General features: G+C 36.5%; 1 protein-coding gene across 2 annotated transcripts in view; it reads left to right on the top strand.

Annotated features, from left to right (window-relative positions):
* PIK3CA (phosphatidylinositol-4,5-bisphosphate 3-kinase catalytic subunit alpha) overlaps window positions 1–24,434 on the top strand; it is a 47,759-nt gene extending 23,325 nt beyond the window's left edge. For both annotated transcript variants that reach the window (XM_088132699.1, XM_088132698.1), the window contains 19 exons: window positions 9–215; window positions 1,278–1,528; window positions 2,289–2,534; window positions 3,083–3,168; window positions 6,356–6,461; window positions 6,670–6,822; window positions 7,599–7,733; window positions 10,673–10,797; window positions 11,379–11,460; window positions 11,838–12,002; window positions 14,977–15,080; window positions 15,421–15,592; window positions 15,802–15,908; window positions 17,861–17,982; window positions 19,049–19,127; window positions 19,766–19,936; window positions 20,784–20,901; window positions 21,432–21,583; window positions 23,418–24,434. In XM_088132699.1, the coding sequence (XP_087988825.1) occupies window positions 9–215; window positions 1,278–1,528; window positions 2,289–2,534; window positions 3,083–3,168; window positions 6,356–6,461; window positions 6,670–6,822; window positions 7,599–7,733; window positions 10,673–10,797; window positions 11,379–11,460; window positions 11,838–12,002; window positions 14,977–15,080; window positions 15,421–15,592; window positions 15,802–15,908; window positions 17,861–17,982; window positions 19,049–19,127; window positions 19,766–19,936; window positions 20,784–20,901; window positions 21,432–21,583; window positions 23,418–23,688 (2,852 nt within the window). In that variant the 3' untranslated portion in view covers window positions 23,689–24,434. The remainder of the gene's footprint in view (window positions 1–8; window positions 216–1,277; window positions 1,529–2,288; window positions 2,535–3,082; window positions 3,169–6,355; window positions 6,462–6,669; window positions 6,823–7,598; window positions 7,734–10,672; window positions 10,798–11,378; window positions 11,461–11,837; window positions 12,003–14,976; window positions 15,081–15,420; window positions 15,593–15,801; window positions 15,909–17,860; window positions 17,983–19,048; window positions 19,128–19,765; window positions 19,937–20,783; window positions 20,902–21,431; window positions 21,584–23,417) is intronic.

Raw genomic sequence — 24,434 nt, 5'->3', positions numbered from 1 at the left:
TTTTTTAGGTTTTGCTATTGGTATGCCTGTTTGTGAATTTGACTTGGTGAAGGATCCAGAAGTTCAGGATTTCAGAAGAAACATTCTTAATGTTTGTAAAGAAGCAGTAGAACTACGAGACGCTAATGCGCCCCATAGCAGAGCATTGTATGTCTGTCCCCCAAATATAGAATCATCTGATCTACCAAAGCATATATACAATAAACTTGATAAAGGTAAAAAAAAATGCATTAATAATTCATTGTTTCAGCATTCAGGGAAATGGGATCATATTTGAACAATGAAATCAGTCAATATATACTGTAAATTTTAAAGGAAACTTTGATGTGCACACTATAATGGTCTATGACCATAATAAAGATTTGATTTGATTTGATTTAATGTGCATGCTTTTCAAATCAGAGTAATCTATTCAGTACAAATAGTTTATTTTGAAGATATACCTTAAATTGCTTGGTGTAACCATTTCTTTTCTATATAAACAATAGTTAGCAAGTTTTAGGAAGCTTTTGTTATTTATTACATAGTAAATCACCAGTGAATGCAGCTTTTGTATCCTGAGTGGAATTCATATGTTGTAGCATGACTGTAAAAAAAGGGGGGGGAGCATTGGGTGTAGCCTTTGAAGCCATCTTTCCACTGTAATTTGCCCCTTTGCTTCTCTCTCCCCCCACCCCCTCCAGGTTTGCTTTTAGTTTTCTTTATATTTTGCTAGTAATTTTAAATGAAAGGGAAAACTTGACATGATGCAATCAGTTCACCTTCCCACCAGTCATTCCCAGTCCGAAGCAGCCTCTGTTTCTGTTCTGCAGTTGCAGTTCTCTCTCTTTCTCTCTCCCCTCCTTCCTGTGCTGCCTTCAGTTTGTCCCAGAATCAGAAAAGGTACAGCATCTCTGGGTCCTAGGATTCTCCATCTCATTTGCCTCCTGCTGATACTTCCACTGCAGCCTGAATCTATCCAAGCTTGTTCACTGATCCAAGCTTGTTCACTGTTCGCCTCTCACCCTGCTATATCAGTGTGTCACTTTATGATCCTGTTGCATTCTAGCCTTTTGGCTCATGTTTCTAAAACCTAGTTGTTACCTTTTTCTGTAGTTATAAAGATGCATAGCATTTAACTAGTAATTTGGTTCTATTCATTTTTTATTTTATTTTCTTTTGATATCGAAACATGTTGAAGTAGGGTAGCATAAACAAGGGGTGAGGCTGTGCCTTTCTGCTTTCTGTTGCATGGCATGATCCCTGATGCAATCTGAGCAATCTTTCTTCCATTTCAGGACAAATAATAGTAGTGATTTGGGTTATAGTCTCCCCCAATAATGACAAACAGAAGTACACCTTAAAAATCAATCACGATTATGTGCCAGAACAAGTAATTGCTGAAGCAATCAGGAAAAAAACACGCAGTATGTTGCTATCATCGGAACAGCTGAAACTCTGTGTGTTAGAATACCAGGGGAAGTATATTTTAAAAGTCTGTGGCTGTGATGAGTATTTGTTAGAAAAGCACCCACTGAGTCAGTATAAGGTGAGTGAATATCATGTATATTTTCAGAATTTAATGTCACTTGTCCAAATTAGATGTAGTGGAAGTAGAAGGAAACAGACATATGTAAATATAAAAATGCAACTGATATAGCAATGTACAAAAGATGAAGTTCCGAAGCTGTTTTTATGTGTGTATGATTTGGTAGGTTTTACTGGGAAATGTTTCAGTTTTGAATATTTTACTTCATATAATGTATTGTTATATAGTGGAAATCAGTCTTACTGACTCCAGCAACAATTTGAAATAAAATGGTAACACTTTATTCAAGTTTAGCATGAGTCTTGCCTGAAAAAAAAAGAGAGAGACCTACCAGAAAGATTTTTATACTCTTAGACACTGTTAAGTGAATAGCTTTCACCCCAAAAGTTCATTCCTCTCCTCCCGCCTTGATACTTCTTTTTCCTTACTAGAAAAAATAAGAAATGTGAATGTATTACTTTCAGAAAACAGTCTGAAGATCTGGTTTTACATTATCTTACACTCTAATACAAACATCATCTTTGCAAGGAATTCCCTATAGCTATCAGTTACTAGAATAACTTTTCTCTTACTCCACATCTTACATGCTGGCTTCATTAGATGCTGATGCTGTGTTGGCTCCTTAGCCCTGAATAGCAAAATCTTAACAGTGCTGACATTGTAAACTTTCTAGCTAATTAATGATGCTTCAGGAGAGCTCTGTCCAGGACAATCATTGTGCTTTTCTTGTCTTTTCTTTTGTTTTGCTTACCTATTTCAGTATATTCGGAGCTGTATCATGCTTGGCCGAATGCCCAATTTGATGCTGATGACTAAAGAGAGTCTTTATGCCCAACTGCCATTGGATACATTTGCAATGCCATCTTATTCTAGGCGTATTTCTACAGCTACTCCGTACATGAATGGGGAAGCTTCTGCCAAATCTCTCTGGGTTATTAACAGTCATCTGAGAATTAAGATTCTCTGTGCTACTTACGTAAATGTAAATATTCGGGACATTGACAAGGTAGGAGAGGAATTATGGATGTGTAAGTGTGATAGTTGTGTTCCTGATTAGCAACATCCAAATATATCTGATTCTGAACTCTGTGTGGACAATCTAACAAAAAGAATCCAGTCAGAAATGGAAGTCGATTAGTAAATGTTCTGATCAGGGTGGCATGGATACCTCTTACTGAGGTTTACTTATGTGTTGTGGTTCACCACTTGGATCATCTTAAAATATAATGCCTTGGTTAGACATTTTTCTTCCTTTAGATACTCATCAAAGTTTGAACTATATCAGATACTCCGTAAAACCTTTATAAAGGGGCCTTTATTATATTCTGCACAGTTTTAATACTGCTTTTACTCTCAAATGGGGTGGATTTCCAATATAAATGAAAAGTAATTTTGGTAAGTTAGCCTGTGCTTACTAATTCTATTTCATTTGATAGATGTCCTTAATCAGCCGACAGATTCATTTTCTGTATATATTTTGCTTTTCTTAAATTGATGCTTATCTTCTAATTCCAATTTTTAGTACTTATATGGTTATGTTTATCCTTTTTTCAGATTTATGTCCGAACTGGTATCTACCATGGAGGAGAGCCTTTATGTGATAATGTGAATACTCAAAGAGTACCTTGCTCCAATCCTAGGTAAATAATACAGTTGAAATAAAGAAAAGCAAATTAGCACTTTGTATTAACAGAGCAAATCACATAGATGAAATTGTAGGATGTGTTCACTTGTATCCTATTGTAGAAGGATGGATGGCATTCCATGGTATGCTACTGTTTGTTTTAATGAAGAGTAGTGCCTCAACTAACATTGCTTGCTGCTAGTTTGATATTTTTATATGAGCAAATTAAAATGATTAGATTCAGATTTTCTCTGTTAGAGTTTGCTTAGGTAATTAGTTCTCTTGCTGATAAGAAAGAATTAATTTGTACAAGGTGTATAGTTATTCACCATCTCTGAAGGATATTTTGCACTTTAAAAGATTAAAAGCATGCCCCTGTTTTCCCAGCAGTTTTTAGGTCAGGGATGAAGACCATATGGCTCTTCAAATGAGCCACAAATTCGTCATCCCTGCATCCCTACTGCAGAATTATTTCTGTTACTCTCTCCACCTGCCTACTTCCAGAATTGGCTTGATTATTTAGAATAGTGAGAAGTTAAGTGTTCCACATTAGAACATTTTGTTGATAATAGATTTGATTGTAGACCAGTGAAACTGTCTTTGTATTCAAAATAGAAAGTGGGAAAAATCAGGCTGTTAATATCACATTCATTACGTACATAGAACACTTTTCTCTTTCAGATTAAACAGTGCATGCATAGCACAAAAAAGGAGTAAAAAATAGTGAGCCAAATAAATTAAGGCAGATAAGAAAAAGAACTCTAGCTAAAATTTAGCTTATACTAACCCCACTATACCTTTCCATATCTCACAGTCCTTGAAAACATCTTTTCTTGCATCATGTCCATATGTTGCTCCATGTGTTGCATTTCACTCTTTATATTTTTCACCATTCTTTTTGAACATTATATTTAGTCTAGCCAATGACAACTGCTTTGTTCTTTCTCTTCTACTTGACCCATTCACTCTTCCTACATATATTTGTTTCACAATTTGAACTTCATTCAGTAGTTAAGCCAGTTCACTTTATTATCTGCTTTCTCTAAATGAAATACAACTTTTCTTTCTTTCATATATTTCTCAGAAATCAGCTAAGGAAAACTATGTTTTTCTCTATATACATACTGCACAGCACTTTTCTCTAATCCTCATTTGCTGATGTGCATTTTATAGACTGCCTCTGTTGTAGTCTGTAACATTTTAACTTAGTTTCAAGTGATTTCCACACTTCCTTCTTGCTTGACATTCACTTTCTATTAATTATTTGGGGAGATTAATCTGTCTTCTAATACTTGTTCATAAAAAGACTTGAACTTTCTCTTCATTCTACTTTCAGTTTTGTTCCTTTCACTTCTTTTCTTCTTTTCCCCATGTATATTTTTCTTATGGCCAGTTCTGGACATAAATAATGGTATCTCCCACATTCAGAACCTCTCATTATCCACGTACCCTTTATGAATTCTCTCAGTATTTCATCATAAACAATAAAGTCAATCATGTTTTTTTTAATTTAGTCATTTTCCATATATATGTATGTCTAGGTTTATGCTTAACTATATATTTAAAACAGACCTTTCTCTAAGCACATGGTCATCAAATAATCTTTCTCATTGATTCTTGCATCAATGAGTGGCCCATTACTTTCTCTGTATTTTCTCATCTTGTTCCCACCCATCCATTCAAGTCAGGTAGCAGAAATATCCACAAACACACCCAAAGCTGCATTCATTCAGAATATTGCAGTTTCTCCAAAAACTCATCTCTGGCTCTTTCATTATTCGCATTCACTGAAACATAACATGAACCTATCACCAAACTATGGATTTCAGTTTTCATATGTACCATCAACAATCTAGTTTATACCAATTCATCCTTCTGACATACACTTTAAGCTTTTCATTCATAACTAAACCTTAAGCAATCACAAAATTTGTAGTATTCAAATAAGATACTAGGTAGTCCTCAGGTTATAACCACTTGTTTAGCAACCGTTCAAAGTTATGACTTTGGTGGTACTTACAATTGGTCCTCAAAGTTCCACCATTGCAGCACCCCTACACTCATGTGATCGCGATTTAGGCACTTGGCAACCAGCTCGCACTAACAATGGTTGCAGCATCCCATGGTCACATGATTACCATTTGTGACCTTCCCTGCCAGCTTCCCACAAAGTCAACGGGGAAGCTGGCAGGGAAGGTCACAAGTCACTCCTGTAAGTCACTTCGCCATATTTTCTCCCGAGCAGCCATACTACGGAGTATGAGATCCCAGGGATCTTGTACTCCGTAGCACCCCCTCCAGCCACTGGCCTGCCCATGCTCCCTAAGCACCCATCTGTAGCGCTCACTGGCTTGCCCGCATCCCCCACCAGCCCTCCCTAGTGCCCACCCGCCAGCCTGCCCACACTCCCTAGTGCCCACCCATGATCCTTGCCAGCCTGCCCGTGCTCTGTAGTGCCTGCCGGTGGCACCACCCCACGGCACCCGTGCACCTCCCTACACTCCTTGCCTGGAACTCTTCTCACTTAACACCCCACGCAGTCCCAGGGTTATGACAGGAACTGAGACTGCTGGGATTGCTGTTACTAAATGATGCAATCATGACATTGTGCTTTACAATCGCATTACTTAGTAATGGAAATTCCAGTCCTGATTGCAGTCATAACCTGAGGACTACATGTACTGCCCATGGCCATTATCCAGATAGTTTGTTTTTATGTAGATAATTTCTTTGGACAAGCAGTAGATTACCCCTTCCTGAAACTATGCAATCACTATGTTGTGCTTTTTGCAGGTACACCACGTTTTATATACATACTCTAAAACTGAAATCTGTCTCCTATGCTTTTTCTAGTAGACATAAATAGGGAAAAACTGTTCAGTGCCTACTACACTCAGTTTTTATAATGGCACAGAATATTCTGGCTAGCACTAGCAGAGCTGCATTCAAAATAGAAAGTTCAGAATAGCCTTTCCTGCAAATCTTAAAATTTACATAGGTTTTTAATAAGAGTTAGCTCTTTAGGGCTTTCTAGATGAACGTTGATTGTGCTGTACCTACCCCACGTCCGTCAGCATAAATAAATACATAAGTTGCTTAAATTGTACCCAGAAAGTAATTGGTAACCACTGAAAATCTTTGTTACCAGTTTATGATTTACCGTATTATTCAAAAATATTTGGGCGTAAACATATATCTTTCAGATGGAATGAATGGCTGCAGTATGAGATGCTCATTCTTGATCTTCCACGTGCTGCTCGGCTTTGCCTTTCCATCTGCTCTGTTAAAGGCAGAAAGGGTGCAAAAGAGGTAAATTTCCTGTAATTAACAATTACAAGTGAAGTAAGGAAAGCAGATGTTTTAAAAATATTCTCAACATTTATACTGTCTTGATTGATAAAAGTAATACTGTAACTTACTTTGTTAACTATGTTTCCTCATTTATTTCCTTTAAATCTGAGTTTGTAATATTGTACTAATAGAGGAGACTAAACACTGATTATTTGCTCTTTTGAAGGAGCACTGCCCATTGGCGTGGGGAAATATTAACATGTTTGATTACACAGACACTCTTGTTTCTGGCAAAATGGCTCTGAATCTGTGGCCTGTACCTCATGGGTTAGAAGACCTTCTTAATCCCATTGGAGTCACTGGATCCAACCCAAATAAGGTAAATAATAATAATAAACTTTAACACCATCAAATAACAACATCTGCCAATCCCAGGTCCTTGGGAAGGACTTGATAGGTGGATAAAAATGCCAAATCCAGTCTAAACATCTGGCTGACTGTGCAACCAACCATAATAACAATAATAATATATTTCAAGCCAATTTCTGGCTTATTTACAAAGTTCATTGTCCTAAATCAGGAGTTTTAATTGTAAATCCTAATGATTGTCTGTAAAATATCCCATCATATATGCAAGGCCCTTGAAAGTTGGTTGGCCCCATTCTTCTTCAAAAGTTCAGTGAACCATAGTTTGTAATGTTACAGAAGGGAGAAATTGTTAACCACATGGGGAATAATATTAATTGCATTTAGTTTTAATTAATTTTAAATTTTGTTTAAACTGAATTTCATTTTTGTCCTTGCTTCATTCACTTTTTTGCCAGTTCTGTCACTCAAAGGCCAAATGTGGCTCTGAGCCAGAAAAGTTGCATACCATTCTGTTTTTACAGTAATAACATTGTAAAATATTATTTTGGGCTGTAGTTAGGGTTCACATGGCTGTATGCTCCTCCATGTAACATACATGCAAAAAAAACAACGCATGAAAAGTATTGGGGAGAAATTCATGCTTGAAATCTCAGCTGATATGTTCATTTTCTATGTGCAAGAACCAGCACTTGTGATCTAAGACAGTTAAACTTTTTAGCTCTTTTAGGTTTTTGCATGTTCATGCTATTTCTACCTATAAGTGAAAGCACATTTTTTTCTCTTTAGGAAACTCCATGTTTGGAACTGGAATTTGATTGGTTTAGCAGTCCTGTCAAGTTTCCTGACATGTCAGTAATAGAAGAACATGCCAACTGGACTATATCTCGAGAACAAGGATTTAACTACAGCCATGCAGGGCTGGTGAGGACTTTTTTTTCTTCCCTGGTTTTCTGGGGCTAAGAACATGAACTATGAGCCAGATCAGACTTTAATATTGGCAAGTCCTCTGTGTATAGAGGATTAGTTATCAACCTACTGTTCAGTACTGAAATAAAAAAGCAATAGCTTTGCGTTGGCTGGTGTGAGTCTTCCAGGCTGTGTGGGTGTGTTCTGGAAGTTTTGTTTCCTAACGTTTCGCCAGCATCTGTGACCGGCATCTTCAGAGGGCACAGATGCTGGCGAAACGTTAGGAAACAAAACTTCCAGAACATGGCCACACAGCCCGGAAGACCCACACCAGCCATCGTATTCCGGCCGTGAAACCCTTCGAAAATAGCTTTACGTCTTCAAAAAGTGTTATACAGTAGTAATAGTATGAGTTCAGGGCTGTGACCTGACCTAACAATAAAAACATCTACCATCTGTATCCATTTGTTGGATATTTTAAGAAACCAAGTAAACTGCTGCCCCAGGAGCAGATTTCATTACAATTGAAGTAATAAAAAATAAACTGGATTGGTGGATTCCTGTGTTAGCTTCACTTTTCACAGCAATAGATCATCTGGATGTGATACCAGAGGACTGGGGTCTGGCTGTTATAATACCAATATATAAGAAGGGTAAAAGGGATGATCCAGCCAACTATCGCCCAATCAGTTTGTTAAGCCAGATTAGTAAAATGTATGCCAAATGTTTACAGGAGAAATTACTAGATTGGCTTGAATCTGAAAATATTATAAAGGATGAACAGGCTGGGTTTAGAACAGGACGATCAACATTAGACCATGCCTTGGTCCTGCAACATTTAGTTGAGAAGTACACTCATAAATCGCGACAATCTCTTTACGCAGCATTTATTGATTTTAGGTCAGCTTTTGATACTGTTTCTAGAACTAAACTGTGGCTTAAATTAAAAAATTCCACAATAGATAAACACCTATTATTGCTGCTTATTAAAATCCATGAGAACACCAGATTGAAGGTTAGATGCAGCACTCAAGGCCATGGCACAAAAGAAATACCTGTAAAGAGGGAAGTTAGACAGGGATGTGTACTGGCCCCAGTTTTATTTAATTATTATATAAACTCTTTAGTATCTTATTTAAGTAATTCTACGTTTCACCCCCCTGAATTAGCCCAAAGACATATTATTATTGTATGCTGATGATGCAGTAATTCTATCATTAACCTCTATTGGCCTTAAGAGAGCTTTGAATTCACTTATAGATTACTGTATCGAGGAGGAATTAATAATAAATTATACCAAGATTAAGATCCTTATTTTTTCTAAACGCCCTAAACAAAGAAGTTGGAATTTAGGCGGGCAGTCCATTGAGCAGGTTAAAATCTTTAAATATCTAGGGATAGTTTTTCAAGCCTCAGGAAATAGAAATGCCCATTTGGACTATGTAACCCATAATGCACAGAGGTGTGCCTTAGCCATCCAAACCTATTACTTTTCCAGAGGAGTGCAGTTTATTCCCACTGCAATTAAGTTGTTTGCAGCCAAAGCTCGACCACAACTGTTATATGGAGCCCAATTAGGACCATACAACAACATGATTACCTTGGAAAGAGTTCAAACAAAATTTCTAAGAAACATCTTCCAGGTACCCAGCTGTGTTCCAAATGGAGTACTCCGATGGGAAGCAGGAGTCAGTACACTTGAAACCAATCTTTGGATTAACATCTTTACCTACTGGCTAAAATTACACCATAACCCCAGTGGACTGACCCATCTAATACTGGCAGATAACTTTGAGACGACCTGGAAAACAGCTATCCAAAAGAAACTGAGTCTCTATGGGTTTTCCAGCGATGCCATTTTGACTTTAGAGTTTGATCAAGGCAGGTCACTATTAAGGCAAAGGATCTTAGATATAGAAGGCCAAGCAGAAACTGCTGTTTTTACCCATAATATAATTGCAAATAACCAAATTCTAGTGAACAAACCAGTCTCATACTTGTACCACATTACAGTTCCAAAATTCAGGAGAGCTTTATCCTTAGCTCGATTTAATGGTCTCCCTACAGCCGTTCTAGAAGGAAGATACAGGAAAATCCCTTATGATATTCGATACTACCCCTGTGGTACGGGTGCCATTGAAACCACAGTCCATGTTCCCTTGTATTGTCAGTATTATAGGGACATTCGCTTTCAGCTGATTACCCCTCTTTTATTTAAATTCCCCGGGCATTCCGATAATTTTTATTCGCACTATTTGTTAAATAATCAGGATAAATCTATTTCTTTAAAAGTTGCAAAACTTTGCTACATAATGTGTAAGCTTCGCCCACAAATGGTTGCTAATAGTTATTGATGAAAGGGGTAATATTGTTGTCCGTTTTATTGTATGTATTTTTATTGGTCAATGACTGAAATAAATATGATGATGAAGTAAACTGCTGTTTGTTTATGTTCTGTCCTGACTGAAAACTCCAAATACCCTCATAAGACTGTCTCCAGGCTCATTAATATTATTGCTTTCCTTTGGGCATATTCCATATTAAGTCACTGAATAGCTTTCATTTAAATATTATCATTAAAATTTAAAAAAAAAGTACATGAAAGGTTATTGAATCATGGAAAAAAACACAAAGCAGAGTGTACTTCGTAAACTGTTACAGTAGTAGAAAAAATTATTAAATCATGATTATAATGTGTATTTTTAAACCACTTGAGGAGGCATCAAAACCTGTTTGAAATCTTCTGAACTTAACGTGCTCCCTTTACTGCTGAACAGAGAAGCACTTTTTCCATTACAAAACTTTAAGATACATGACAGAAATATTCCCATGCACAGTTTTCCGTCAGCTGGTTCAGAAGATAAATCCTTCCCAGCAGTTTTTGTAGCAACTAATAAGCGTTTGAACAAGGTGCTCATTATATGAATCATGCTATGTATTCCTTTCTTCAACAGAGTAACAGAATAGCTAGAGATAATGAGTTAAGAGAGAATGACAAAGAGCAGCTCCGGGCAATTTGTACTAGAGACCCCTTATCTGAAATAACTGAACAAGAAAAAGACTTCCTTTGGAGCCACAGGTATGACAACCAGGGTTTCCGTATAAGTGACATTACAGAGCATAGGTATGCCTGTGAGCCTTAGACATGATGTAGCCTGCCCCAAACTCCCTAGTCTGAACTTTAGGTGGGAATAGAAAACCTACCAAGGAGTAGCTTATGCCATCTGTGCACTTGTCTAAGCTACAAAATATTAGATAGTTGTGAAGTCTTCTAAATGTATACGGTTCAGATCCAGTTCAAGGCACTGGTGATTATTCCTAAAGCACTAAATGTGTTAGGTGATCTAAACCTGCCTTACTTAAAGCCACCAAGGTTTTTTGAGATATATTGGTGACACTGATTGTATCTTTTCTGGGGTATGGGCCCGTATCCTGACTCAAGACTTACTGGGTATTCTTTTCATTGGCATTCTGACATTTAAGAATGTTCTCTTCAAGCAAACTGTAAATGTTGTAATGAAATGACCCCTAGAGGTTTTTTTTTAAAAAAAAATACTGCCTTTAGCTTAATATATTATTACATACTTCATATGCATTTCATACAGAAGTAATACATAGAATTATGTGTGCAATATACTTCTTTTTGTCTGTTTTTTTCAGGCACTACTGTGTAACTATGCCAGAAATCCTACCTAAACTTCTTTTGTCTGTTAAATGGAATTCTAGGGATGAAGTAGCCCAGGTAACAAATCCGTTGCTGAACAAATGTCTAAAAAAAATCTTATATATTAAGCAGGACCTTTAATGTTTCATTATAATAGGATACTATAATATTATACTTGATGTAATATGAGGTAATATGATAAGCTTATCTGGGACTAGTGGGCATACTTAATAGATGGAGCATCCATATTCAGAGCATCCATATTCAGAGATGGAGTACCACTAGATACCAAGTACTGGGAGCTAAAAGGCAGTTATTATCTTATGTCCTTCTCAAAGTATCTGCTTGTCCACTATTGGAAGCAAGATACTGACCTGGGAAGAATTTGGTCTGACTCAGATGGTTGTTTTCATGACTGTAATCATGATATAACTCTGTTATTGTAACTCACACAGATGTACTGCTTGATAAAAGACTGGCCTTTTATCAGGCCTGAGCAAGCAATGGAGCTTTTGGACTGCAATTATCCAGATCCGATGGTGCGAGCCTTTGCAATTCGGTGTTTGGAAAAATACTTGACAGATGACAAACTCTCTCAGTATTTGATTCAGCTGGTGCAGGTACTGTGTTCTGTTTTAATTAACTGTGCCTCTGTCATATGAACAGGCATTCAAAAATTACATCTTTAAATGAAATTTCCCAAGGATGGTATGATAGAGCTTTTCTCAAAACATCCATGAAATATTAAAATTGACTCAAAACTACAACTGAGAGGAGAACAAGTAAAGAGTATAATTGAGAAAAACTGTTTTACTGACAGCCATATGAAAAATTACTACTACAGAAGATACAGGCATCTACAGTTCACAATTAAGCATCATATAAAACATCATATAAAATGCTAAATCATCAGCCCACCCAGAAACCAAACCAAACCAAACTCTCAAACCAAAACATCAGTAAACTTCAAAAATAAGGTGGCAGGTCAGCATCACCATTAAAAAGAATATAACATCCAAAATGAACTCAAAAGCCTGTCTATATAAAATAATCTTGCAGAACCTCAAAGAAGGAGTGCGAAGTAAACATCTGGAACAGTTCATTCCACAAGAGAGAGCCTACCCTTAGCCTCTCCTCCCTCAAATACTCTGGAATCAAGCCATGAAGGGCTTTACTGGTTAAAACCAGCACTTTGAAACTGGAAACCTATTGGTAACTAATGCAACAACTGCAAGACCAGCATTTTATTACTGTAGAGGATGTCACCCACTCTTAATCCAGCCACCACATTTTGTGCCAAGTATGGTTTCTGGATCATCTTAAAAGGCAGCCCAATATTGCTGTGTGATCTGGATGTGGAGCATATTATCAACAATTATTTGCTGTGGTCAGATCACTTTCTGGTCCAGATGTGATTGACTGCCACCCAAGATCTCCATAGAGTTAGGCCTGTTCAGATTTTCTGCCCCAGGCATCTCATGGATTCAGATGGTTTCCAGCTGGCACTTGGGGAATTTCCTGACGAACTACTTGGTGAATGTGTTGAGAGCCCGATTTGCTGTTGACAATGTAAGGCAGTCTGAGCCCTTCATGAAATTACCCTTGAGCTTCTTTGTCAAGTGATCCCAAATGGCTCCTTGGTTTACTGAGAGCCTTTGAGAGATGAAATGGTAGAAGTAATACCTGGAGCCTGGTGGAGAAGGCAAGAACTGAATCTGACCAAGCATGAATATGTGCTTATATTCAGGCCTATTCCATGGCAATAAAAGAGGCGAAGCACTATTTGTTCTCCTCTTTATCGCATCAGCAGGTTATCATCCAACAGCTGTTTTTTGGGTGGCCAATTCCCTGCTAGGGAAGAGCCAATATCAAGAGCTCCCATCTGGCACTGTGATGAATTAGCACATTTATCTTGCAACGTTGCCCAGATTTGCTCAAGACTTGACTCCATATACTTTCTTTTACCCATGTACTCCTTTTCAGTTAGGGTTACTTCAGGCACTATTCCTGAAGGAACAAATATGCAACTTTGCAGCTTCTCTTAGAACAGCAGGTGGAGGCCACAGCAAGGGAGGCCTTTGCCGAGCTTCAGTTGGTGCACTATTTATGGCCCTACTTGGAGCAGAAGGACCTTGCTACAGTGACTCATGCCCTTGTCACCATCTTTTAGACTATGCATTCTTATCTGGGGCTGCCTTTGAAGTCCACTAGGAGGCTGCAGCTGGTTCAGAGTGCAGTAACCCATGTGCTTATCAGTGTTGACCAGTAAGAGCACATAACACTAGTGCTATGAGCCTCTCACTGGTTACTAACAGACTTCTGGGTGCAATTTGTAGTGCTGGTACTAACCTATAAAGCTTGGCACCAAGGTATCTATGGGACCACACTCTCCCGTTGGAATTATCCCAGGAAAAACTGCTAATGGTTCCTTGCTTTAGGGAGCTGAGGGGGACTGAGGCTTGGCAGCTGCTTTTTGGTGGTAGCACGAGTCCTTTGCAATGGCTTCCCAATGGACATCCAGTGGTTCCCACTCTACGTACCTAATGGAAGCAGCTCAAAACTGAGCTCTTCTGAAGGATGTTTGGCTTTTGTCTTGGTTGGCTTACAATTTGGCTTTGTTATTTTATTAAATTTAATCTTTCAATGGTTTCTAGACATTTTATTTGTGTATTTTTATTGTATATTGTTTATTACATGTATTTTTATTTCATATACTTAAGAAGTAGGTAGTATGAAGTCCTCTGGGCCTCTATAGTTATGAAAGGGTAAGAGAAGGAAGGAAGGAAGGAAGGAAGGAAGGAAGGAAGGAAGGAAGGAAGGAAGGAAGGAAGGAAGGAAGGAAGGAAGGAAGGAAGGAAGGAAGGAAGGAAATTTAATATTCTGTGCTAGTTAATGACTACAATAAAGATTGATTTGAAAATACTTACAATTCCTTTTTGAAGTAGAAGAAATAAAGTAGCACTCCTTTCTTCTCTAAGAAAGACCCAAAAAATAGTTCTTCGAAAAAATCAAACTGATGTTTGTAGTCAAGTCTTTGCATGTTTATTTGGAAATGAATGCATAATTCTAGTAAAAAGTACTAAAAGAAGTCAGTTTTCATTTTCTTTGACTGGAAGTCTTCATAAGTGAAAATGGATGAGTTATCATTCACTTAGAAATAAACACATGCAGCTATTACTCTATTCAGGATTTTATACTGCTGCTTTGCCACAACAGTAGTGTATGTTTTAAAAAGTCATTTTTCTGTCACTGCTTAAGAGTTATTAGTCAGAAAACATAGTACAGGTAGTCCTCATTGAATGACCACTTGTTCAGTGACCTTTCAAAGTTATGACTGCACTGAGAGGGACTTACGACAGGTCCTCATAATTGCAGCTGTCACAACGTCCCATGATCACATGATCACAATTTAGATGCTTGACAACTGGTTTATACTGTATATGTCGCAGCTGGTTCCAATTACCATCATTAAATGAAGACTACCTATACACAAATAGCTATGCTGTTTGATTATTGATGTCATGAACAGTGTTCAAGCCTTGTCAGAGGTACAGGTTAATGCCAGTTACAATTCAATTTCATCATTATGTCTAGGTTCTGAAGTATGAGCAATACTTGGATAATCTCTTGGTGAGATTTTTACTCAAAAAGGCACTGACTAATCAAAGAATAGGACACTTCTTCTTTTGGCATCTAAAGTAAGTTTGATTTCTATTTTAAACTGCACTATAGTATAAAAACAAGGAATCTAAGCTTAACTATCTTATGCCTAAGAAGCTTTTAAATACTTTTAATTTTTACTGTTTTATATAGTTGAAAATACACTATTTTTTCTTTTACCTTCAGAAAAATACTTGATAAATAAGACCTTTCAGTAATTTTTTTGCCTCTAAAATAAATGCAAAAAACTTGATACAGAATATTGGTTTCTCTTTAAATTATGGAATTAAAGCATTATTATAATCTAAAATTGAATATGTTTGCAAAACATCATTAGCAGTCTACATCATTACTCAAGCTAAAATATTTTTATATTAGGTCTGAAATGCTCAATAAAAATGTGAGCCAGAGGTTTGGTCTGCTCTTGGAGTCCTACTGCCGAGCTTGTGGGATGTACCTAAAACATCTGAGCCGGCAAGTGGAAGCTATGGAAAAATTGATTAACCTCACAGATATCCTTAAACAGGAGAAAAAGGATGAAACACAAAAGGTAAAATTATGCATGAGTTCAATAAGGTTTAAAATTGTGGTATGTTATATATATATGAATTTAGAAAGCAACATTTGTAGAATTTGCTGTATTTTTCTCTTCTTCCCATTGAACTGCTCCAAATGCCATGCTGCTATTCATGCTAAAAATAAAACTAATCAGAAAAAGATATTGACTACCATTAAGTACTCAAAGCTGTCATTAAACAGGTACAGATGAAATTCCTTGTGGAGCAAATGAGGCGGCCAGACTTCATGGATGCTCTGCAGGGCTTCATATCTCCTCTCAATCCTGCTCATCAGCTTGGAAACCTGAGGTATTGTTTCCTTCCCAGTTTATTAGAGCTATGAACATATATAGAACATGAACAATGGATGTTGAAAATGGCATCGAAGTAAACCTCTTAAAGTATGGATTCACTTTGTCCTCTTCATTCTGATTAGACTGTTGAACTAAGATGGCCCAAAAGGAATTTAAATTTATTGGCATAAAGAAGCCCATGAGAAACCATAGAAAAATAATGATAACATGATACAAATTCATTGTTACATTTTGTAATAATCAGAGCATAAATAATTGTGTAATAAAACAATTAAATAAAGCAATTGAAATATCTTGAATAAAATCGTAAAAAATTACCCAAAGCAGAATCAATCCGAAAAATCATATTTCGTTCAAATTGGGAATAGTATGTTAAATTCCAACCCTAGCTCACTCCATTTCTAGTATAAGAATAATTCAGCATTCTACATTTTAAATGAAAAGAAAAATACAGGATGTGCCAAAAGTCTTAGTGCAGTTTTAACTTTAACTTTAACACTGCATTAAGACTTTCGGCACACCCTGTATTGTGTCTATGACTCCAATAAAAACTTAAAATTCTTAGATGGTTTTCAGATTCAGGTGAAGGTGTCAAGAAGACAGAAAAGGTAGGAAAGTTAAGAAAAGAAAAGTTTTCTCCTCCAAACATTTTTTTCTGTCAGGTAGGGAAATTCAAATAATAGAATGATACCTTGGGAGAGATGGTAAAAATAAGATTTCTCCTACAGTTAGAAAAAAGTAATCAGTGTGCTCCTTAGCACCCAGAAAGTAGTTTCCCTTTTTGGGGTCAGCATAGATGTCTTAGTGACTTAGGAAAGACATCTCATGATCTGGTTGGCCACCTTGTTTCTGATATCACACCCAGATTTCACTTTTGACTCCTTGACTGGAGTTCGTTGGCTGTAGGCTGTAGTTAAATCCTAGGGCCTACCAATTAGAACTGAAACTATACTGATAGATTGTTAAACCAATATTTACTAATTTCTTTGAACCTATGCTTTTTAATTAGCTTTCTCGCATCTTTCCTATTACTAACCAACTTATACATTTGTCCATTCCAATTGCTTTTTTTTAGTAGAAATAGAAGTATGCACAATATTTCAAATTTGAAATGTTTCCAGCTTGGAAAAATAAAGTCAGAAGAACCTGTTGCAAGCTCAGAACATTTTGCACACATATACTATACCTAAACAACCTTATTGCCTTATTGGATTATCTAGATTGGATTACATTTTTCACTTTGAGTCCCAAAAAAACTTTATTTAGGAGTGAACATTCAAAATAAAAATAATTCTTATTAGTACACCAATAAAGTAAATGGAAAACTAATTTCAGTTGATACATATTGTCATTGATACATGCAAAATTGATCAAAGCTGAGGCTGGATCAAATCAGACTTGTGTTTTATGTTCCATAAAACTATTTCACTAAAGCAGAGTACTACATTGCAAGTGTTGTTATAACTCCCAATAAATGCAGTTATATAAAATTAAATTTATCAAAGCATTAGCAATGTATAATACTTTATTATAACTGTTTTATTCTGTTCAGTTCTAGTAAGTTCTGACTTGTTCCATGATCAAATGGGATTAATCAAAGGTCAATCTCATGATTTTATTTGTTTATTTTAATGAAGAAGAACCTACTCCTTCAAAGTAGCATCTCTGTGAATTATTGTCCAGCAAATTTTTCCATAAACTTCAATTCAGTATGGCTTCTTCAGTGCAGTCTTTGGTTCATGCCATGAGCAGTGATACTGTTGCTTTAGACTGGATATGTTTTATGGCTAAAATTAGTTCACAGTGATATATTTTCAGTTCTTCATGTTTATATTATAATTAGAGAATGCTTATTAGAAGTGAAAAGTTAGTCTACATCTAAGAAAAGTAATAATTTATGTCCATTGGAACACACACTTGCTTAAACAGTTATCTGTTCCTTTGTAGGCTTGAGGAATGCAGGATTATGTCTTCTGCCAAAAGGCCATTATGGCTTAATTGGGAAAACCCAGATATTATGTCTGAGCTGCTATTTCAGAACAATGAGATCATCTTTAAAAATGGGGATGGTAAAGAAAAATATTTTGTTGTAATTTCTGCATTGTTGTTTTCATTCTCCCTCCTGCCTTAAACATTCTAGTTCAGAGTTTATACCCCACTATAAATATTTATTTCAGATGAATTTCTGTCCTGTGCACATCCACACAGTTGTAGTTCCTATGCATCCCAGCATGTATATCTATGACTATCTTCTGAAGGTATTTCATGACCTCCTAAAATCTAAATGGACTCATACTTGTTGAGCATAATGGTATCAAATGAAGATTTCACACAGAGTAGGAGGGTATTCTTTTCCATCAAACAGCCATATGTATTGCATTCTGTATGAGAGAGTTCTTTTCATTTTGAAAAATAACATCTTAGCAGAGTTCATCTGATTTTTCCTGGGCAAGATTTTTTTTTAAAAGAAGGAATTTGTGCTTCGTTTCTATATGAGATCTTCAGACAAGAACTCACATTCAGATGGACAGAGTTAGCCCACTCCTCTTGGGCAATTTTTTTACAGAAGCATTGGAGACAGGGTGAGAAATAGGTGGAGAGGGGAACTTCCAGCCTAGGGAACAATGTTGCCATCACAGTTGGACTGCCTCCTAAATATTTGGGGATTTTGCCATGTTCTTGAAGAAGCACTGGGTGAAATAGATTCTTTGTACAACATTGCAGGGGCCGTGCTGCCTGTCCCTGTTCTCTCTTAGCCTGACCTGATAGCTAGTCCAGTATCTCAAAAGAAACATTTTACCTGTCTAGTTGTATAAAGGGAGATGCAGTGACTGCTGTAGGTACATTCTTTTTTGTCCAAGTAGATGAAGCTGAAGGGAAGTTGTGAACTGAACATAGCACTTGGTCATCTCTGCTTTTGTCACCCACAGTGCCTATTACAAAGTTGATAAATGTTATTCCTAAACTCAAAAGCCCTGGATTAAAAACTAGATTTTACCGTCAGCTGGTTTAACATTTTTGAAAATAATTTTAATAAAAATGCAGTAAGCTTGTTTTATTATATCAGAAGAAAAGTTTTAAAAACCATATTCAGTTTTCCAAAATTCACCCTTACATAGTACAATTTTTATGCAGATCTACGCCAGGATATGCTTACACTTCAAATAATTCGAATTATGGAGAACATCTGGCAAAATCAAGGCCTTGATCTCAGGCAAGTATTCCTAATGTGCTTTCTCTTTCTGCTTCTGCCTAATAAAGAATAAGTTTTGATCAAGCATTTCCAGCAAATTTTACATTACATCATCACCATCATCATGGCTTTATCACTTTTACAGATGTTTTAGATTTTTTTTTGCAGCCTCTTTCTATGCGCAGGGAAATTTTGCATTGTTTTCATTCAAGCAGCTCAGGAAAGTGCCAGTGTGCGCCAATGTTTGTGTGGATATCCACTGTACACATTTGCCAAGATTCAGAAAGCCCCTTCAGACATACACAGTGGAATATTTCACATAAAAGAACAGATTTCATCCCATACCACAAAATGTGTTTGAAACTCCTCTATTTCAAACATGACATAGGTGGCTCAGGGAACTGGAGAAATCTGTCCAGTGCGCCAGTGGGCACTTGGAACTAGTTGCTTAATTCTTTAAAACCTCTTCTTGATAGTAATGTAGTCCAACAATGGGGCTTGGGTGGGGTTAATTAGGATTCCACTAGAAAAGCCAAACCTAGTTGCTGTTGTCTGAGGTTCTATACCTGTGCATTTTGTTCAATGGACATATTCATATATTAATGTTTTGACAATTGTATTGGAAAACCAAAGCAAAAACTGTCGTGTTCCTTTTCTAGGATGCTGCCTTATGGTTGCTTATCCATTGGTGACTGTGTGGGGCTTATTGAGGTTGTGAGAAATTCACATACAATCATGCAGATCCAGTGCAAAGGTGGCCTAAAAGGTGCACTGCAGTTCAACAGCCACACATTACACCAGTGGCTTAAAGACAAGAACAAAGGGGAAATGTGAGTTGAATTTCATTCTCCCTTCCTTTTTTTAAATTTTATCATCACTTCTTGATGGAAGCTAATGATGTTGGCTTTTCCTCTGCTAAACAATGCTGTGGTCACAGCCCCAAGGACATTAAGCTCGCTGAATAAGTATAGAGTCCGGTGGGTGATTGACTCTTGTCACCCGATTTTCTTGATTGTGGCTGAGATGTGTGGTTAAGGTGATGTAACAACATGCACAACCTTGTAACTTCTGCAAAATTCTCCAGTAAACATTACTGAACCTTGGTTGCATTTATGTGATGAACAATATATTAATGGTGGGTATTGGCAGCTGGGAAATGCCAACATAAAAGTTGCAGTTTTGGAGAACACCTAAAAACAGCTGGCACTGGAATCTACCATAGATTGCGATGATCTTCAGCATAGATATAAAAAGGTTTGTTATATTGTCAGTAGTCAACAGCCTGCAAGCTACTGGATAGCAGGGCCTCCTTTGAAGTTTATAAGTGTTGGGAGGTTGCTGGACAAGTATAACTGCAAAGTGTTATTTTTGTCAGTCTCTAAGGGATTTGTGTGATATCTTCTTGGTTGTGTTTTCATAAGCAGAGCAAATCTTCCTTAGATTGTTGATTCATAGATCTACACATGATTTTGGACTGTCTGTATTTTGTTAACCTAAAAATCACACTACTAATATTTTAATAGAAAATCTTGAAAATGTTTAAGATAAAGAACTTTCTCCTTAGTCCAGAAAATATTTGTAAGATTATTACAAGATGGTTACAACAATTAATAACTGTTCCACATTACCCTTTTGACATGTCCAAAATAATGAAGAATTTTTAACTGTTTTTCCTAGGTATGATCCAGCTATTGATTTGTTTACTCGCTCATGTGCTGGCTATTGTGTAGCTACTTTTATATTGGGAATTGGAGATCGTCACAACAGCAATATCATGGTAAAAGATGATGGGCAGGTAAAAATATTTAAAATATATTCTCTTTCTATATCTTTACTTGACATTATTTTATTATATTTTAATTTTTATTATATAATTTTAAATATTATTTTCATATTTTCTATCTTGAAGATATATTTTCTGCATCCATGAGGATCCTATGAACATCTGTCCTATGTTTTTTGTTCATTGTAGAAGCATTTAGCTAGAGTAATATTCACATGGGACACAAGCAAAGAACCTTGGATCTCAGCACCACAAATATGATCTGAGAATGTTCTTTAGAATTCACCCAACACTTTCCATTTCATTGGAAACTTTATTGTTTTGTGGAAACCTTTCCCCCCACCCCATAGCGATCTGTTTGTTAAGGTTCTCTTAACAAGCTTCTAATAAACCCCAGAGTTCTCTAGAACATTTTAAAGATCACTAATGTGTATAGAATTGTCTTGTACCCTGACATATGGATTGAAACACCAGAGCAAATTTGTAAATTAACTTTTGTCCTTCCTTCATATTAATAATAATCTGAAATATATTCTCCAAAGCTGTTTCACATTGATTTTGGACACTTTTTGGATCACAAAAAAAAGAAGTTTGGCTACAAACGGGAGCGTGTGCCATTTGTCTTAACACAAGATTTCTTGATAGTGATTAGTAAAGGAGCACAAGAATGTACCAAAACAAGAGAATTTGAAAGGTAAGCAATCTGTAATAGAAATGCTGTTTTGTCTGACCAAATTTCTACTGCAGGGCAGTGCAAAAATATGAAGTTATGTCTTACAGAGAAAATTGTATTTGGGTTGCCTTGAGCTTTCTTGAATAAAACCTTGTGCATTAGGTAACATCAACAATATGGGCCATAATTTTCAATTACATGTTCTAGAAAACAAATAATTACATATGCCTGTGAGGCATTGTTGTTGCTGTAATAGAAAAAACAGAATCCAAAGGACTATAGGGTAGTAATAGAAAAAACAGGGTTAGAATCCAAACAAGTCTGCTATATGAACACACGGAAGGTTCTGCAAAAATCTGTTACCAAATACTGAAGATGATTACTCACACCCTTCTTATCTTTCAGTTAGACTACTGTATTTTGCCTTACACATGGCTGCTCTTGAAGGGGACTCAAAAGCTGCAGCTGACACAAGAATGTTTGGCAGAATAGCACCTATTTTGAGGGAGATGCACGTAATTGACGATCCTGGTGATTGCCTATAAAGCCATTTATGGTTTAGACCATTCATACTTTTGGGACCATCTTCTCCAAGTAGAACCTGCCCACTCTAAATAGTCACGTATATAATATCACTTATATAAACAGGGTTTGCTCCCTGTTTATATAAGCTATTGTATACAAACAGGGTTTATACTGTTTATATAAGCTGTTTATATATTATACTGTTTATATATACTTATGCTTATATATGCTTATACTTACAATATACTTATATAGCATATTATACTTATACTGTTTATATAAGCTACTGCATATAAACAGGGAGCAAACTCCACACTCATTAGCACTGATAACGTTGCCTAGTTGGGTAATGAAACATCTGCAATCAAACAACCAAACTCAGAGAGCACCAAAGACTCCACAACTGAGATATTTACATTTAATATCTTTTACATGTTGTTTTACTATTATAAGCCACCTAGACAGCATACAAAGTACAGAAATAATGATGGTGGTGGAGATGGACCAATCCTGCATCAGCATTTTATGAATCATAGTTGGATGCTTGGTGGTTATCTGCCATCTTGTGTATCCTCAGATCTCTTTGGATCTTCATTTGAATGTTTCACTGCATGTACAGTTTGGAGTCCTCTAGTGATATAAGCCTTCCTTTATGAAGCTTACAACAATTTGCAGGTGGAAAACTTGAGAAGACACATCTTGGCCGCATTATTAGACTGTCTGTACCACTGCAAGTTGCAAATTAATTTGGCCCCTCCTGTAAGCCTCATATAAACAAAGCTGCACTTTCTTTAGCCTTCCTGTATGTATTTACATGATAACCATACTTCCTAATGCTGAATGAGGAGGTTGCTGATTGTGGACATTGTCAAAGGGTACGAAGTTGAATAATTTAAAGCACGTTTGTGTTGTATCTCCAGAGACACATACAGTATGTTTAAAGTAACTCCATTTCTCAAAAGATATGTCTTGGAAGAGAAACATGTATCTATGACTGGCAATAAAGGTCAGCAATATTCAATCATTTTTCCCATTTTGACAGCCGATATGTCTCCAGATGTGTTGGACTACAGCTCCTACCATTTTCAGCTCACATGGCCCAAACACATGATGGCTGAGAATTTGGGGAGTTGTGACCTAAAACATATGCAGGGCCCCAGGTTGTGTGAGTCTATTCTGTAGGATTGTTTTCCTTAATACTCAAAACAAAAATTTGCAGCCACGTAGTCTTTTTAGACACAAAGATACTAATGTTTTTGTTGCACTGAACTCAAGTGTGTTGTTAATCTGACTGGATTTTGTTGGGGTGCTTTTTCTTTCTCTTTTCAAGGTTCCAAGAGATGTGTTACAAGGCGTATCTGGCAATTCGACAGCATGCCAACCTCTTCATAAACCTCTTTTCCATGATGCTTGGTTCAGGGATGCCGGAACTGCAGTCTTTTGATGACATTGCATACATACGCAAGACTCTTGCACTAGACAAAACTGAGCAGGAAGCACTTGAGTATTTCATGAAGCAGATGAATGATGCTCATCATGGTGGCTGGACAACAAAAATGGACTGGATCTTCCACACAATCAAACAGCATGCCTTGAACTAAAGTCAAGATAATGAAAAACTGATGGCCCTATTTTTGGCTGTTCCACTGCACTGTTGTCTGTTGGCAGTAAAAAAAAAAAAAAAAACTTGTTGCATCACAGTTGCACTAACCAAGAACAGCGTTTGAACTTCCAGCAAGGTTAAAAATGCAAAGCTATTTAAATAAATAAAACATTTGTAGTGTTTTGAACACTATAATTCATGCATTTCAATATGTAACTTTCCTATATGTGTAGTTGTGTTATGCCTTAAGTGTAAGAAGGTAAACTTGGAGATTTGTTCATCTTGGTTTATTTAATTGAGAATTTGTGCCAGCATAATAACCCAGTCTTTCGCATGTCCAGTCTTTCACATGGTGAAAAAAGGATTCAGATGGGTTACAGAAGGAAAGTTTAGCAATTTTTTTCATTGCTTCTAAAAGAGTATTCTTCTCCCATGAACTGTACTCAGTAAAAATTAGAGGGGATGGTGCCTTTATAATGTCAGATACAATTTGTGGATTTAAGAGTGGTGGTTTTTCTTAGGTTTTGGAGTTTGGATTTCATTTTTTTCTAACCTAAGCCTCAAAACATTTTTCATGCATGCTTTCCAGAGCCTAAAAAAGAGGTGAGTTATTAGAATTAAAGATTATTTTTATAAAGGTTATTTATATAACAGAAACTTATTAATATATATTTCTTTATGTTGATTTTCTGTCATGTTAATTCCACAGACGACTACTTTGTCTAACAGCCAGATTTATATAAA

The sequence above is a fragment of the Python bivittatus genome, unplaced genomic scaffold (genome assembly GCF_059951505.1).
Source record: "Python bivittatus isolate LINGU-HERP-01145 unplaced genomic scaffold, Pbiv_v1 ctg000980_np1212, whole genome shotgun sequence".
Taxonomy (NCBI): Eukaryota; Metazoa; Chordata; class Lepidosauria; order Squamata; family Pythonidae; genus Python; species Python bivittatus.
This window is presented reverse-complemented; position numbering and strand designations above follow the sequence as displayed.